Raw genomic sequence first — 15,298 nt, 5'->3', positions numbered from 1 at the left:
ATTTCTGATATAATACAGCGTTATTTGTTAAATAAAGAAATAAGTTTGCACCAGGAGCTATAAATATTTGTGATTTAATAAAGTTAATTTTGTCCATGGCTTTACATTTCATCTGATGAAGGCGAAACATGTCAGGTATTTAAAAAAAACAACTAAATATTTCTTGTCTAACAAAAATAATTAGTAAATTAAATGATAAAGAAGAATTTTGAAAAACTCAAACGGGAGTTTAAATTTAAAAACAGAGATCTGTACCGTTATTTACAGCTACGTAACTTTTATGACAAGGAAGTGAATAGGTACTTATCAGCGGAGACTAATGAGATGATTGTATTTTTGATGGGCGCATATAAAAGAACCCCCTCAAAGACGGTATCAAAACTGTATAGCTGTCTCCAAAAAAGTGATGGAAGAAACTCATTATATATCAAATCAAAATGGGAAAAAAATAGTCCCCGGTAATTCACTTCCGTTGTGGCTTTTTTATTTGCACCATTTTTTTTTTTATTTGCAGAGGCGTTTCTTTTATTTGCAGCGCCCTTTGTTTTTATTTGCAGCGTTTCTTTATATTTTCAGCGTTTATTTTATTTGCAGCAGCGTTTGTTTCTGTTTGCAGTGTTACTTTTATTTTCAGCAATGGCGGGTCTCGGCCACCGTAGAAATGTCCTCACCGCTGACGTTGCCACATTTATTTAAAACACTGCAAACCATCAACAACATTAAATATTATAGAAATCATGAAAGTTTCTCTCAACCCCCAGCAGAGTTCTGTAGATCCTCCTCAGACCTCCAGAAGAGTTTCCTCTAAACCTGCAGACCCTGATCCTCCTCAGACCTCCAGAAGAGTTTCCTCTAAACCTGCAGACCCTGATCCTCCTCAGACCTCCAGAAGAGTTTCCTCTAAACCTGCAGACCCTGATCCTCCTCAGACCTCCAGAAGAGTTTCCTCTAAACCTGCAGACCCTGATCCTCCTCAGACCTCCAGAAGAGTTTCCTCTCTAAACCTCCTGCAGACCCTGATCCTCCTCAGACCTCCAGAAGAGTTTCCTCTCTAAACCTCCTGCAGACCCTGATCCTCCTCAGACCTCCAGAAGAGTTTCCTCTAAACCTCCTGCAGACCCTGATCCTCCTCAGACCTCCAGAAGAGTTTCCTCTAAACCTCCTGCAGACCCTGATCCTCCTCAGACCTCCAGAAGAGTTTCCTCTAAACCTCCTGCAGACCCTGATCCTCCTCAGACCTCCAGAAGAGTTTCCTCTAAACCTCCTGCAGACCCTGATCCTCCTCAGACCTCCAGAAGAGTTTCCTCTAAACCTGCAGACCCTGATCCTCCTCAGACCTCCAGAAGAGTTTCCTCTAAACCTCCTGCAGACCCTGATCCTCCTCAGACCTCCAGAAGAGTTTCCTCTAAACCTGCAGACCCTGATCCTCCTCAGACCTCCAGAAGAGTTTCCTCTAAACCTGCAGACCCTGATCCTCCTCAGACCTCCAGAAGAGTTTCCTCTAAACCTCCTGCAGACCCTGATCCTCCTCAGACCTCCAGAAGAGTTTCCTCTAAACCTGCAGACCCTGATCCTCCTCAGACCTCCAGAAGAGTTTCCTCTAAACCTCCTGCAGACCCTGATCCTCCTCAGACCTCCAGAAGAGTTTCCTCTAAACCTCCTGCAGACCTGACGGTGAAGAAGACGGGGAAACTCACGTGGATCTCAAACTTCCAGCCACTGACGGCCTCGTCCGTCAGGATCTTGGTGAAGGAGATGGTGAGTCCGTCTCTGAAGAACCTCTGACACGCCTCGCACTTCACATCCAGTCCTGCAACAAAACACACATTCACATGAAAACCTGGCAGGTTAGTTCCCACTCATGAACACATGAACCTAACCCTGACACTCATGAACACATGAACCTAACCACTCATGAACACACCACAAGGGGGAAACAACTTTTAAAGGGAAAGAAAAGGACACTGAAATGTACAAGTTTCAGTGTAACCTGCAAAGGAATGAGATTGATATAAAATGCTATAAAAGTTTATTGCTTTTTAACTTCGCCAAGAACTCTGACGTTTTATTATTCTCTCATTTCTCCACCAGTCGGTAGTTTCCTGATCAGAAAGCTGAAACACTGGTAGCAACGCGGTGGAGCGGTGGTAAATGTGTAGGTACCAGCTCCATCAGACAGGTGTTGTACTTTTAGGAGTAGTTTTGAATCACTATACTTTGTACTTTTACTTGAGTAGATTTGTGAAGAAGAAACTGTTCCTCTTCCTCCGCTACATTAGGCTACGTTGAGCTGTTACTTTTCTTTTATCCCTTTTATCCACATACGCGTCAATCTCATGACATCACTGGGTGATTCTTTGGGAAAAATGTTAGTTTTTGCATGTTTTGTCACATTTACACAGACTCAAACACACACAGAGTTTCTATGAGTTCATGCTTGTTCTAGTTCTGATGGTTAAAAAAGAAAAGTACAAAGGCTGGAAATTTTGTGCTACTTGTGCTTTTTTTTTATATATATATTCTGTTATTATTTATTAAAGTACTTGAATTTACTTTAAGATTTTAATTTAAGCAATTTTGTATTAATTTTAATTTATTTTATTATTTTATTGATTTAATTTGCCTGAAGATGATTATTTTGTACTTTTGTTTGAATGGTTGTGTTAAAAAAATAAATCAGATGTTACTCAACAGTTACTCAGTACTCGAGTAGTTTTTTCACCAAGTACTTTTTTACTTTTACTCAAGTAATTATTTGGATGATACTTTATACTTCTACTTGAGTCATATTATTCTGAAGTAACAGTACTTTTGGCTCCTCTACCAGCTCTGATCCAAACCTGCGTTTCCCACAAAATACGCTGCTCAGAACAGTTTGGGAAGTTAAGGCTAAAATGAAGATAATTGTTTTATCTTGAGTATTTTTATATAAATGTCATGAGGACTATGAGGATGTTTGACTAGAAGAGGAATCTTCATCTTATGGACGACTTAATGACAACTTAATTAAGATTCTTTTACTTTTAATGTCAACTACTGCTGATACACAGCTACATTGAATATTTTAAACATTTTTAACAATTTAATAAGAATGTTAAAAGTAATCTACGTAATATTTAATATATAAAATACGTAAACAACTGATAGTTCTTTAAATTTCAGTTTTCATCATTTTTTCATATTAATTGGCCATGTTATTCATGTATTTTATTTTAAATTTTTACTGTATATTTTCTTCTCCCGTTGAGATCCGATGGAGTCAGATGTGTGGATCAAATCCAACATCACATTACAACTTACATGTATTATCTCCATTATCATCATTATTATTAATAACCATCAGCATTATGATCAGTATAATTATCATCACTATTATCATTACTATTATCACAATTGTTAGTATCAATATTATAACCAATATTATTCATATTATCATCATTCATATCACTATTATTATCACTATTAATTTAATCATCACCACCACTATATTATTATAATTACTGTTATTATTGTCAAAATTATTACTATCAATATTATAACCAATGTTATTATTAATAATGATTATTGATAATATTATCATTATAGTGATTCCTATTATCATCATTTATTTATATTTATTTATTTATTTTCTCTGTTATGTTAAATTTATCTCATTGTTTCAGTTATTCAATTAATCTACTCTGTAACTAGATTTATGTGTGTAGGGGTTGTGTGTGGGAGGGTGAGCAAGATGTCTGTGTGTGTTTTATGTCATGTATGTCTGTACTGTAATGTAATATATTGTAACGTATGTTTTATGGGACCCCCTTGAAAATGAGATGTTGCATCTCAAGGGGCTAAACTTTAATACATTCTAAATCATCATCATCATCATCATCATCATCATCATCATCATCATCATCATCATCATCATCATCATCCTGCTGGTCATCAGAGACAGGAACATCGTGGTGTTTAAGCAGGAATCCCTTCATCATTCTGCTGCTCTAAGAAGCTTCTCAGCTCCTGAAAAGTTCCTCTAGACCCGGACGTTTAACCAGAAACCCCAGACAGGCTGAGAGGAACATGAAACTCCACAGAAACTCTTGCTGGAGTTGAACCAGGAACCTTGTTGCTGTCAGGTCCAGTTCAGCAGCAGCTCTGACATCTAGAACAACGGTGTGCGTTCGTACCTTTTTTACTGAGGTCAATAGCAGCTTCCAAGAGAACTTCCAACTCTCCTTTTGGCAGAACGGGAACGACCCAGCGAGGCCTGCAGGACAGACAGACAACACAGAGAATGATGTACACACCAAAACAATTAATACATTCTGAAGCTTAAAAACAATCAACAAATATTTCTAGACTTGAGTGTTAATGGCAGAAAGAGTAACAGCTTCTCATTGAAACCCCAGCAGACCAAGTATAAGCAGGTTCTGTGTTACTCTGATAAGGTTGTTGGTTTGAAGGCCAGTGAACTGAGATCCACTAACGAGTGTTGAACTTGATTTGTGCTCAAAGCAAAGTTCATAAACCCTCAGCTTCACACGGGGAAGAGGAGTCATGAACATCATAACACTGACTACGTTTACATCAGTCTAAACTCAGGTTAAAGTCAATATTCCGGTTCCTGAAACATTAGGAATAATGTGTTTCCATGCTGAGCTAACAGTGTTATCCCTGTAAACGTGGTGATTAATCATTTATCTGGATCAAACCAGCGACGCACGGAGAACGTGATGACGCAATTCCCGTCATTTCTGCTTCTTCTTCCTGGATCCAAATTCAAAACAAATGCTGCTTCGCACAACTTTTCTCTCTCCTTCTTGTAAATCTTCTATCCCGGTACTTTCTACCGTCTACAAATGCAGAAATGTTCATATCCTTCATTACATTTATGAAGTGATTAGTCTCCTCCTGGTCTTGGTTTCTCCGTGTTTATAAGAACTTCCTGGACTCAAAACACCAGGATTCCTTGTGAACAGAGCATGTGCAGAAAACAAATTCCTGTTCCTTCTGACGGGGAAATCCCTTTAGGCTAAACATGACTGTCTCAGAAAATTAGAATATTGTACTTTATTTTCTGTAATGCAATTACAAAAACTAAAATGTCATACATTCTGGATTCATTACAAATCAACTGAAATATTACAAGCCTTTTATTATTTTAATATTGCTGATCATGGCTTACAGTTTAAGAAAACTCAAATATTCTATCTCAAATAATTAGAATATTCTGGGAATCTTAATCTTAAACTGTAAACCATGATCAGCAATATTAAAATAATAAAAGGCTTGCAATATTTCAGTTGATTTGTAATGAATCCAGAATGGATGACATTTTTGTTGTTTTAATTGCATTACAGAAAATAAAGAACTTTATCACAATATTCTAATTTTCTGAGACAGTCCTGTAGATGACCAAATATATTTGGGATTTAAAAGGAGGAACCCAGGGGTCATATTGGGGTTTTTAAAAACCAAAATATGAGCAAATTCCGGTTATTAAAGGGGTTATTGGTGTTTACATGGCCGTGTAACCGGGTTATTGATAATATTCCAGTTAGAAAAGGGTTATTGATGCTGGAAACGCAGTCAGTGGTGAGCTGTAAACATGAGTGTGTGGTTTTGATGATTATTATTATTATTATCATTATTATTATTATGATATTACCTGTTGATCATGTCGTCCAGCTTGGCCAGGTCGGTGTGGTATTATTACGGTATTATATTATTATTATAGTGATAATTACCTGTTGATCATGTCGTCCAGCTTGGCCAGGTCGGTGTGGTATTATTATTATTATTATTATTATTATTATTATTATGATGATATTACCTGTTGATCATGTCGTCCAGCTTGGCCAGGTCGGTGTGTTATTATTATTATTATTATTATTATTACCTGTTGATCATGTCGTCCAGCTTGGCCAGGTCGGTGTGGTATTATTATTATTATTATTATTATTATGAGTATTATGAGTATTATTATTATTATTATTATTATTATCAGTATTATTATCATCATTATTATTATTCTTCTCACCTGTTGATCATGTCGTCCAGCTTGGCCAGGTCGGTGTGGTATTATTATTATTATTATGATGATATTACCTGTTGATCATGTCGTCCAGCTTGGCCAGGTCGGTGTGGGGGAAGGCCGGCTCCTCCTCCTCCAGCTGGGGGGGTCCGTCCCCCTGGCCCTGCTCGTCCGGGGGGCTCACCGGGGAGTTCTCATTGGACGAGTTGGGAGACGATGTCTGCAACACAGAGACCCCAACGTTACAAACCAGGACTAAAAACAGACCCCACAGTCACAAACCAGGACTAAAAACACACAGAGACCCCAACGTTACAAACCAGGACTAAAAACACACAACAGACCCCAACGTTACAAACCAGGACTAAAAACACACAACAAACCCCACAGTCACAAACCAGGACTAAAAACACACAACAAACCCCACAGTCACAAACCAGGACTAAAAACACACAACAGACCCCAACGTTACAAACCAGGACTAAAAACACGCAACAAATCCCACAGTTACAAACCAGGACTAAAAACACACAACAGACCCCACAGTCACAAACCAGGACTAAAAACACACAACAAACCCCACAGTCACAAACCAGGACTAAAAACACACAACAAACCCCACAGTTACAAACCAGGACTAAAAACACACAACAAACCCCACAGTCACAAACCAGGACTAAAAACACACAACAAACCCCACAGTCACAAACCAGGACTAAAAACACACAACAAACCCCACAGTTACAAACCAGGACTAAAAACACACAACAAACCCCACAGTTACAAACCAGGACTAAAAACACACAACAAACCCCACAGTTACAAACCAGGACTAAAAACACACAACAAACCCCAACGTTACAAACCAGGACTAAAAACACACAACAAACCCCACAGTTACAAACCAGGACTAAAAACACACAACAAACCCCACAGTTACAAACCAGGACTAAAAACACACAACAAACCCCACAGTCACAAACCAGGACTAAAAACACACAACAAACCCCAACGTTACAAACCAGGACTAAAAACACACAACAAACCCCAACGTTACAAACCAGGACTAAAAACACACCACACCTGGAGTCACAAACCAGGACTAAAAACACACAACAAACCCCACAGTTACAAACCAGGACTAAAAACAAACCCCACAGTTACAAACCAGGACTAAAAACACGCAACAAACCCCACAGTTACAAACCAGGACTAAAAACACACAACAAACCCCAACGTTACAAACCAGGACTAAAAACACACAACAAACCCCACAGTTACAAACCAGGACTAAAAACACACAACAAACCCCACAGTTACAAACCAGGACTAAAAACACACAACAAACCCCACAGTCACAAACCAGGACTAAAAACAAACCCCACAGTTACAAACCAGGACTAAAACACACCACACCTGGAGTCACGCTTTATTACAGTTCAGTTAGGTCATTATTCTGACACAGATGTATTGATGTATTTATAAATCAACAACATCCTATATATGGGTGACATCCAATTTGAGGGGTGGAATAACAAAGATAAGAAACTGCTACAGATACTCCGTGCAGCGAGCAAAAAATCTGTTCCAAGGAGGTTTAAAACCTGAATCCCCCACTAGAGATGAATGGATAGGAATAATACATGAAATACAGGACTGTCTCGGAAAATTAGAATATTGTGATAAAGTTCTTTATTTTCTGTAATGCAATTAAAAAAACTAAAATGTCATCCATTCTGGATTCATTACAAATCAACTGAAATATTGCAAGCCTTTTATTATTTTAATATTGCTGATTATGGCTTACAGTTTAAGATTAAGATTCCCAGAATATTCTAATGTTTTGAGATAGGATATTTGAGTTTTCTTAAACTGTAAGCCATGATCAGCAATATTAAAATAATAAAAGACTTGCAATATTTCAGTTGATTTGTTATTAATCCAGAATGTATGACATTTTTGTTTTTGTAATTGCATTACAGAAAATAAAGAACTTTACAACATCCTCTGTGTGAGGGATGAACCTGAGGACACGCCCTCATGATGCAGCAACAACATCTTCTTTAGGAAGAATGACTGAGTTTTGGATGATGGAACTTCCAAAGTTTTACCAGATTTTAATGGACGGTTGCCGAACTCTAAATGTCAGATAATATGAACAGAAATAACTGAACAGAAATAACTGCTCCTGACGTCATATTCTGGTTTAATCCACATTTACTGAGCTGCACATGTGAATACCACCCCCCCACTGATCCATGAACGCCTTCACCTGCAGGTATTTACACCTGGACACGCAGACTAAACTAAACCAGTTAGTCTGCTCGTTAACTTTCACTTTCAGTTTAGCGAGTCCCTGCTCTCAAACACAAACAGCAGCGTCAGACATGAGCCGTTCATCCACTCTCAACAACTGGAAATGGCTCCCAATTAGGGCTGAACGATTTTTGAAAATAATCTAATTGCGATTTCTTTCCTCAATATTGCGATTGCGATTTAATATGCGATTATTTTTTCAAGGTCCTGTTCTCATGTATTTTTCAAATACACAAGCAATAAATCAGTCTGTTTTATAATAAACAATGTAAGATTTATTTAAAGCACAGATTACAACAATAAAGAAAACAAATCTGTAGCTTTACCTCTTTAACACGTCTACACACGTCTGTACACACGAGTGTTATGATCGTTCTCTGAACCCAATCACACGACACCAAACCGGGTTAAACTTTAGCCAAAACGAGGTGTAGTTTAATAGAAAAACACAGAAAAACTCCCACAGGGAACAAAAAACCTTCCTCACAGGGAACTCAGAACTTCACAAATAATTTAAAAATCACAGAGAAAAAACCACCAGCAAACTAACAAACCAACCAACAAAGCTCAGAGTTAACAAAACCAACCAGCAATGAAGTCGCAGCCCCGCTGTTTAACCTTTAACCTCTTTAACCTTTAACCTCCTGATGAGCTGACGAGCTGCAGGTTCAGGCTCACAGCAACACAAAGCTGATTTATGGTTCCGCGTTAAATCGACGCAGAGCCGTACGGTCCGCGTACCCTACGGCGTAGCGCTGGGCGATATGGACCAAAAGTCATATCTCCATATTTTCTAGCTGAATGTTGATACTCGATATATATCCATATTTTTTCTGTGACATAATTGGAGTTTCCCCCAAAGCATTATAGCATAGCATCTCTGTTAGCATCTCTGTTAGCATCTCTGTTAGCATCTCTGTTAGTATCTCTGTTAGCATCTCTGTTAGCATCTCTGTTAGCATCTCTGTTAGCATCTCTGTTAGCATCTCTGTTAGCATCTCTGTTAGCTTCATTTTTTCTGAGGCAAACCCTTAAAAAAACAGTCAGTTTTAATACAAAGCCTCTACCAAATGTCACACAGGTTCCTTTATTAACAGAGATCTGCACAATATCAACATGTATAAAACACATGAAATAAAAATAAATTGATATATATTAAAATCTCGATATATCGCCCAGCCCTAGTACGGCGCGCGTCGCCGCGTAACCTACGCCGTAGCCAACGGCGTAGGTTATGCGTCGATTTAACGCGGAACCATAAATCAGGCTTCACAGTGCGACTCCACTGTCTGCCGGTGCGCGCCCGGCTCCTCGCCACGCCGACTCCGCGCTCATATATTTAATAAATTTATAAAGCCCCGCCTGGCCGAGCCCTAACGCTGAGGCCACGGTAGATTTAGGTTACACGCGGACACGCGGCACTGTTGACTTTTTTTCCCTGCCGGCAACGTGACCAGATCACATGACTGGTCAAATCGCAGCCTTTGCGGTTAGAAAATCTCGTTTTATCACATCGCAATATTATCTCAAATGCAATTAATCGTTCAGCCCTACTCCCAATCATTAGAACATCTGGGACTTGTGTCCCACTTCTCTGAAATATTTAGCAAACAAAAGTTCAGGATGGATAAAAACAACTTTTAACCTGGGGGTCGGGGTCTTGTAAAGTATTTCATCATCCAGTCTTTTATTTCCCTTTGGATGATTTTACAGAATTAAGGAGGATTTTACAACAACTACTGTATTTAAAACTGGATTAAAAACAAACGGAGGGCAGGAGAGTCGCCGCTGTCATCATGTCATCGTGTCATCATGTCATCATACACCCATGGGTGCACCGTGGGTGCCCCAGCCAGACTCTGGAACTCCCTCCCCTACATAAAATAGACTAGACTCCATCACAACTCAAAACTCACCTGTTCAAACTCGCTCCCTCACTCTAACTGGACACTGCACTACACTAGTTTGTTCTTTTTATTGATTTACAGAATGTACCTTTTGATGCCGTCTGTTGCTCCTTTTTGTATTAAATGTATTGTATCTCCTGTAAGGTGACCTTGGGTGACCTGAAAGGCGCCTCTAAATAAAATGAATTATTATTATTATTATTATTATCATCAACGGTATTCAGTGGAACCCCTGGAAACAACTAGACGACCTGGCTCCTCTCACACTCCCACCAACAAATGCAGGAAAAAACCACCACGATTGCGGAAACATCAGCAAGCGTCGGGTTGAACATCAACAAAAGGAAAAGCAAGGTCCTGAAAGTCAACACCACCAACCGAGCCCCTATCATACTGGAAGGCAGCGCACTGGAGGAAGTTGACCACTTCACCTGGGCAGCATCGTCCATCTTCAGGGTGGAACTGATGCAGATGTGAGATGCAGAATGGGAAAAGCAAGAGCCGCTTTTCTACAGCTCAAGAACATCTGGCACTCAAAGGACGTCTCCAGAAAAACCAAAATCTGCATCTTCATCAGCAATGTCAAATGGATTCTGCTACACGGAGCTACGACGTGGCGAACCATCAACACCATCAAGATCCAGACGTTCATCAACTGGTGTCTGAGACGCAGACTGAGGATCCACTGGCCAGACAAGATCAGAAATGAAGACCTGTGGCAACAAACCAACCAGCAGCGGCTAGAACAGAAATCCTCCAGAGAAAATGTCCCATGGGTGTCCCATGCCCCGCCTGGCCGAGCCCTAACGCTGAGGCCATGGTACATTCACTGAGTGAATATTATGAAAGTAAAATATATATTTCTCACTAGAAATCTAATCAAAACGCATTTTTATGCAGAAACTAACTCAAAATATTGATTTTATTCACTAAAAATGAGAAATGACCGCCATGTTTTTTTGTTTGATTCAGTCTGCAAATGATGACGTAAACTAAGCATTCTGGGAAATTTTGTTCTGGCCCTCGGTCGGCGAGTCAGCATCTGAAATCCCTCGCTGTGAAGAGCTAGATTCATAACCACTCGCCCTCGTTTTCTCCACTCCCCCTAGGTGGAAAGAGGAATTGGGAACCACTGCCCTCACGGGAACGGGAACATTTAGGGGTAGGACTGAAAAGTAGGAGTAGTGGGGGATTGGGACTGGGCCTAAATCAAACAAAAAAACATGGCGGACATTTTCTCATTTTTAGTGAATAAAAATCAATATTTTGTTAGTTTCTGCATAAAAATGCATTTTGATTACATTTCTAGCGAGAAATATATATTTTACTTTCATAATATTCACTCAGTGAATGTACATGATCACTCGTTTGGTCGTTGTTGCAAAGATCTCGCCAGAATAAAGGCTGATTTATGGTTCCGCGTTACACCAACGCAGAACCTACGGCGTAGGTTACGCGGCGACGCGCGCCGTACGCCGTACCCTACGCCGTAGGCTCTGCGTTGATTTAACGCGGAACCATAAATCAGCTCCCGAGCCGGCGGCTCTTCTCATCCCCCGAAAACATCGGAGCAAATTTCTTACCAGGCGTTATTTGGATAAACTGAGCCCAGGTTGGGGATCTTAACGGTTACTTTTACGCCTGAAAAAATATTAAAACTTAATAAAGTGGCATATTAACAGCGCTACAGCTGAAATTAAAACAGCTTTTATCTCTGGGCTTCCTGATATGGTGTGACGTTTGTGCAAACGTAACTACGCAGTCGCTTACGTACCCGAACGTAAACCACGCAGGGACGTAGCAAGTGGTGTCCCAATCCCTAGGGAACATTACAAGGACCCTACTCATTTCTAGGGCTAGTGGTGGAAAGTAGGGTGAACATTGGGATTGGCCCTTAGAGTTCCGAGCCCCTCAGAGAAGCAGAAACCAGAAATATTCAGCAGCATCCTCTTCCTCACAGAGGAGCATGTTCAGCAGCATCCTCTTCCTCACAGAGGAGCACGTTGACGGCGGCGCTGCAGCTGAAGCAGCGGCGCTTTGTTCAGATCCAGAACGGGGAAACATGGATGTGGGGGAGTGATGGAGCTCCTTCTGCCTGGCTGACCTACATAGGAGCTTCCTCTCACGTCTAACCAACACACACACTCTCTGCAGCCATCACTCCTCTGTTCATTGATGCTCTCCCCCCCACGGTCCCCTGGGCAGCAGCAGGTTGTGGTGACACCTACCTGGTTCTGGGGCAGCGGCGGTTGGCTCTGAGCATCGGGGGCCTGGCCCTGGCCCTGGCCCTGGCCCTGGCCCTGGCTGTCGTTGCCCCCCACCGGAGAGCCACGCGTGGTGGCCGTCATGCTCGCCACGGGGCAGATCTTGGCAATCTTGGCCTTTTAGGGAGCGCTGGCCCGGAGGGAAATCACAGCCCGCTCAGCTGTAGCGCAGAGGGAAGAGAGGCCGAGCACACGAGAGAGCGACGCGAGCAGCTGGAGACCTGGACGAGCTGCTGGGACCATCGCATTACCTGCAGGAGAGGAGGAGAAGACAGTTAAGACCTGGACGAGCTGCTGGGACCATCGCATTACCTGCAGGAGAGGGAGGAGAGGACAAATTAGGCCTGTGTTGAAAAAAATCGATTCTCCGATTTTAAATCGATTCTCATATTAATTCCTAAAAATCGATTAGTATGTCTGAAGATCGATTTAAATTTTTTTTTTTTTTTTTTTTTTTCCCCATCATTCCAACTTTTGGTACTTTTTTGTTTATGCCCAAAAAATAAATATTTTGTTGGACATGAGAATATCTGGTGCCATGTTTTTGCCTTTAAAATATGTTTAAAGGTTTGAAAACATTAAAGTTTTCAGTTATAATTGCATAAATTGTCTATATTTCTTTGCTTTATATACTGTCTTGGGGTTAAATTTTCATAAATGTTAAAAACTGAATTCTATGCTAAAATCCTAGCTAAAGTCCTAGCCCATAGGCTGGAGAATGCCCTCCCCACAATTATATCTGAAGACCAAACTGGCTTCATTAAAGGTAGGCAGTCTTACTTCAACACAAGGCGACTGTTCAATATTATCTACTCTGCCTCTGAGGCTATCCCTGAATGCGTTGTCTCTCTGGATGCGGAGAAAGCATTCGACCGCGTTGAATGGGATTATCTCTTTGCTGTGCTGGACAGGTTTGGTTTTGGTCCGAACTTTGCGCTGTGGATTAAACTTCTCTATTTGTACCCGACAGCCTCAATTCGTACTAACTCTCAACGGTCAAAACCATTTAATCTGCATCGTGGAACCCGTCAGGGGGGCCCTCTTAGTCCCATGCTTTTTGACATGGCTATCGAACCGCTTGCCACAGCGCTCCGATCTTGTGAGGATGTGTCCGGTATCTGGAGAGGTGGCAGGGAACATAAGGTCTCGCTTTATGCCGATGACCTCTTGCTTTTCATCTCTCACCCTCTGGCCTCATTACCCCCTGCGCTGTCACTTCTCAGTCAGTTTGGGAAACTCTCAGGCTATAAACTGAATCTCAGCAAAAGTGAGCTTTTCCCTACCAATCTCGAATCACATGCTTTAGACCTTTCCAATTTTCCCTTTAAAATCGTAAATGACAAATTCTCCTATTTAGGCATATCTGTGACAAGGAAACACAAAAACCTGCTCCAAGAGAATCTTATCTCATTGTTAAATGAGACCAAACAAATCCTTACACAATGGTCACCCCTGTCAATGTCTCTTGTGGGTCGCATCAATTCAGTTAAAATGACCATCTTACCTAAATTTTTGTACCTTTTCCAGACCTTACCACTCTTTATTCCTGGCTCTTTTTTTCAGTCCCTTGACTCAGTTATATCTTCATACTTATGGCGGGGTAAACGGCCACGTTTGAACAAGACTCACCTTCAAAAAATAAAGTCTGCAGGTGGTCTGGCCCTCCCAAACTTTCGTTATTATTATTGGGCTGCTAACCTGCGCTGCCTTGTATTCTGGTCCTTCTACTGCGACGGCGCTGACCGCCCTGACTGGGTGGCGATGGAGTTACATCCAACTGATGACCTGTCAATTCCTGCCCTACTCGGCTCCTCACTTCCACTTCCTTCACTTAAATCAATCAAAAACCCAGTGGTTAAACATTCTCTTAGAATTTGGGCCCAATTTAGGAAGTTTTTTGGTTTTCAAAGCTTCTCTCTTCTTAGCCCCATTGCATCAAATCACTTTTTCAAACCATCCCTTGAGGACCCCACCTTCCAGGAATGGCACAGGAGGGGTATGATTCGTTTTAGAGATATGTTCATAGATGGCACCGTGGCATCTTTTGAGCAGTTAAGTAGTAAATTCGGCCTTCCAAAATCACATTTCTTTAGGTATCTTCAGGCTAGACATTTTGTTCTTTCCCAGACACCCAGCCCCTGGTGCATCGATAGGCAGTTGACAAAGTTCTTGCCACAGACCCATTCAAAAAGGGGCTCATTTCGTCTTTCTATGGTATGTTGCTGGATCTTAGGAGTGCCCCTACAGATAAACTCAAAGCAGCATGGGAGCAGGACTTAGGGCTTCCCTTATCAGAGGATACCTGGGAGTCCATACTCAAACTGGTTAATACAACCTCCCTGTGCGCACGTCACTGCTTAATTCAGTTTAAAGTGGTACACAGGGCTCATATTTCCAAGGCAAAGTTATCCTCCATGTACCCAGATATTAGTCCATACTGTGTGAGATGTAAAGTAGCAGAAGCCTCTCTCATCCACATGTACTGGTCCTGCCCATGTCTAAACAAGTACTGGATGGAAGTATTTCATACTCTCTCTCTGGTGCTTAAAATCAGATTAGAACCAAACCCACTGACGGCCCTGTTTGGGGTCATGGAGGGAGGAAGGAAGTTAACCACTGCACAGGGGCACACTTTGTCTTTTGCCTCCCTTTTGGCTCGTCGGGCAATTCTGTTCAGGTGGAAGGATCCCTTCCCTCCTACTCGTGCACAATGGCTGGAAGACATCATGTCCTGCTTAAAGCTGGAGAAAATTAGATACTCGCTTCAGCAATCAAATAAGTTCCAGAAAGTG

General features: G+C 41.2%; 1 protein-coding gene across 6 annotated transcripts in view; it reads right to left on the bottom strand.

The window, feature by feature from the left end:
* The window catches only part of LOC133446238 (probable ubiquitin carboxyl-terminal hydrolase FAF-X), a 108,907-nt gene that overhangs the window by 71,621 nt on the left and 21,988 nt on the right, over positions 1-15,298 (bottom strand). For all 6 annotated transcript variants that reach the window (XM_061724220.1, XM_061724223.1, XM_061724221.1 and 3 more), the window contains exons 2-5: positions 12,471-12,757; positions 6,094-6,239; positions 4,173-4,252; positions 1,698-1,810 (exon numbers count right to left, since the gene is read on the bottom strand). In XM_061724220.1, coding sequence (XP_061580204.1) covers positions 1,698-1,810; positions 4,173-4,252; positions 6,094-6,239; positions 12,471-12,590 — 459 coding nt within the window. In that variant the 5' untranslated portion in view covers positions 12,591-12,757. The remainder of the gene's footprint in view (positions 1-1,697; positions 1,811-4,172; positions 4,253-6,093; positions 6,240-12,470; positions 12,758-15,298) is intronic.

This window comes from Cololabis saira, chromosome 6 (genome assembly GCF_033807715.1).
Source record: "Cololabis saira isolate AMF1-May2022 chromosome 6, fColSai1.1, whole genome shotgun sequence".
Classification (NCBI taxonomy): domain Eukaryota; kingdom Metazoa; phylum Chordata; class Actinopteri; order Beloniformes; family Belonidae; genus Cololabis; species Cololabis saira.
Note: the sequence above shows the minus strand (reverse complement) of the source record. Positions and strands in the feature narration are given on the sequence as shown.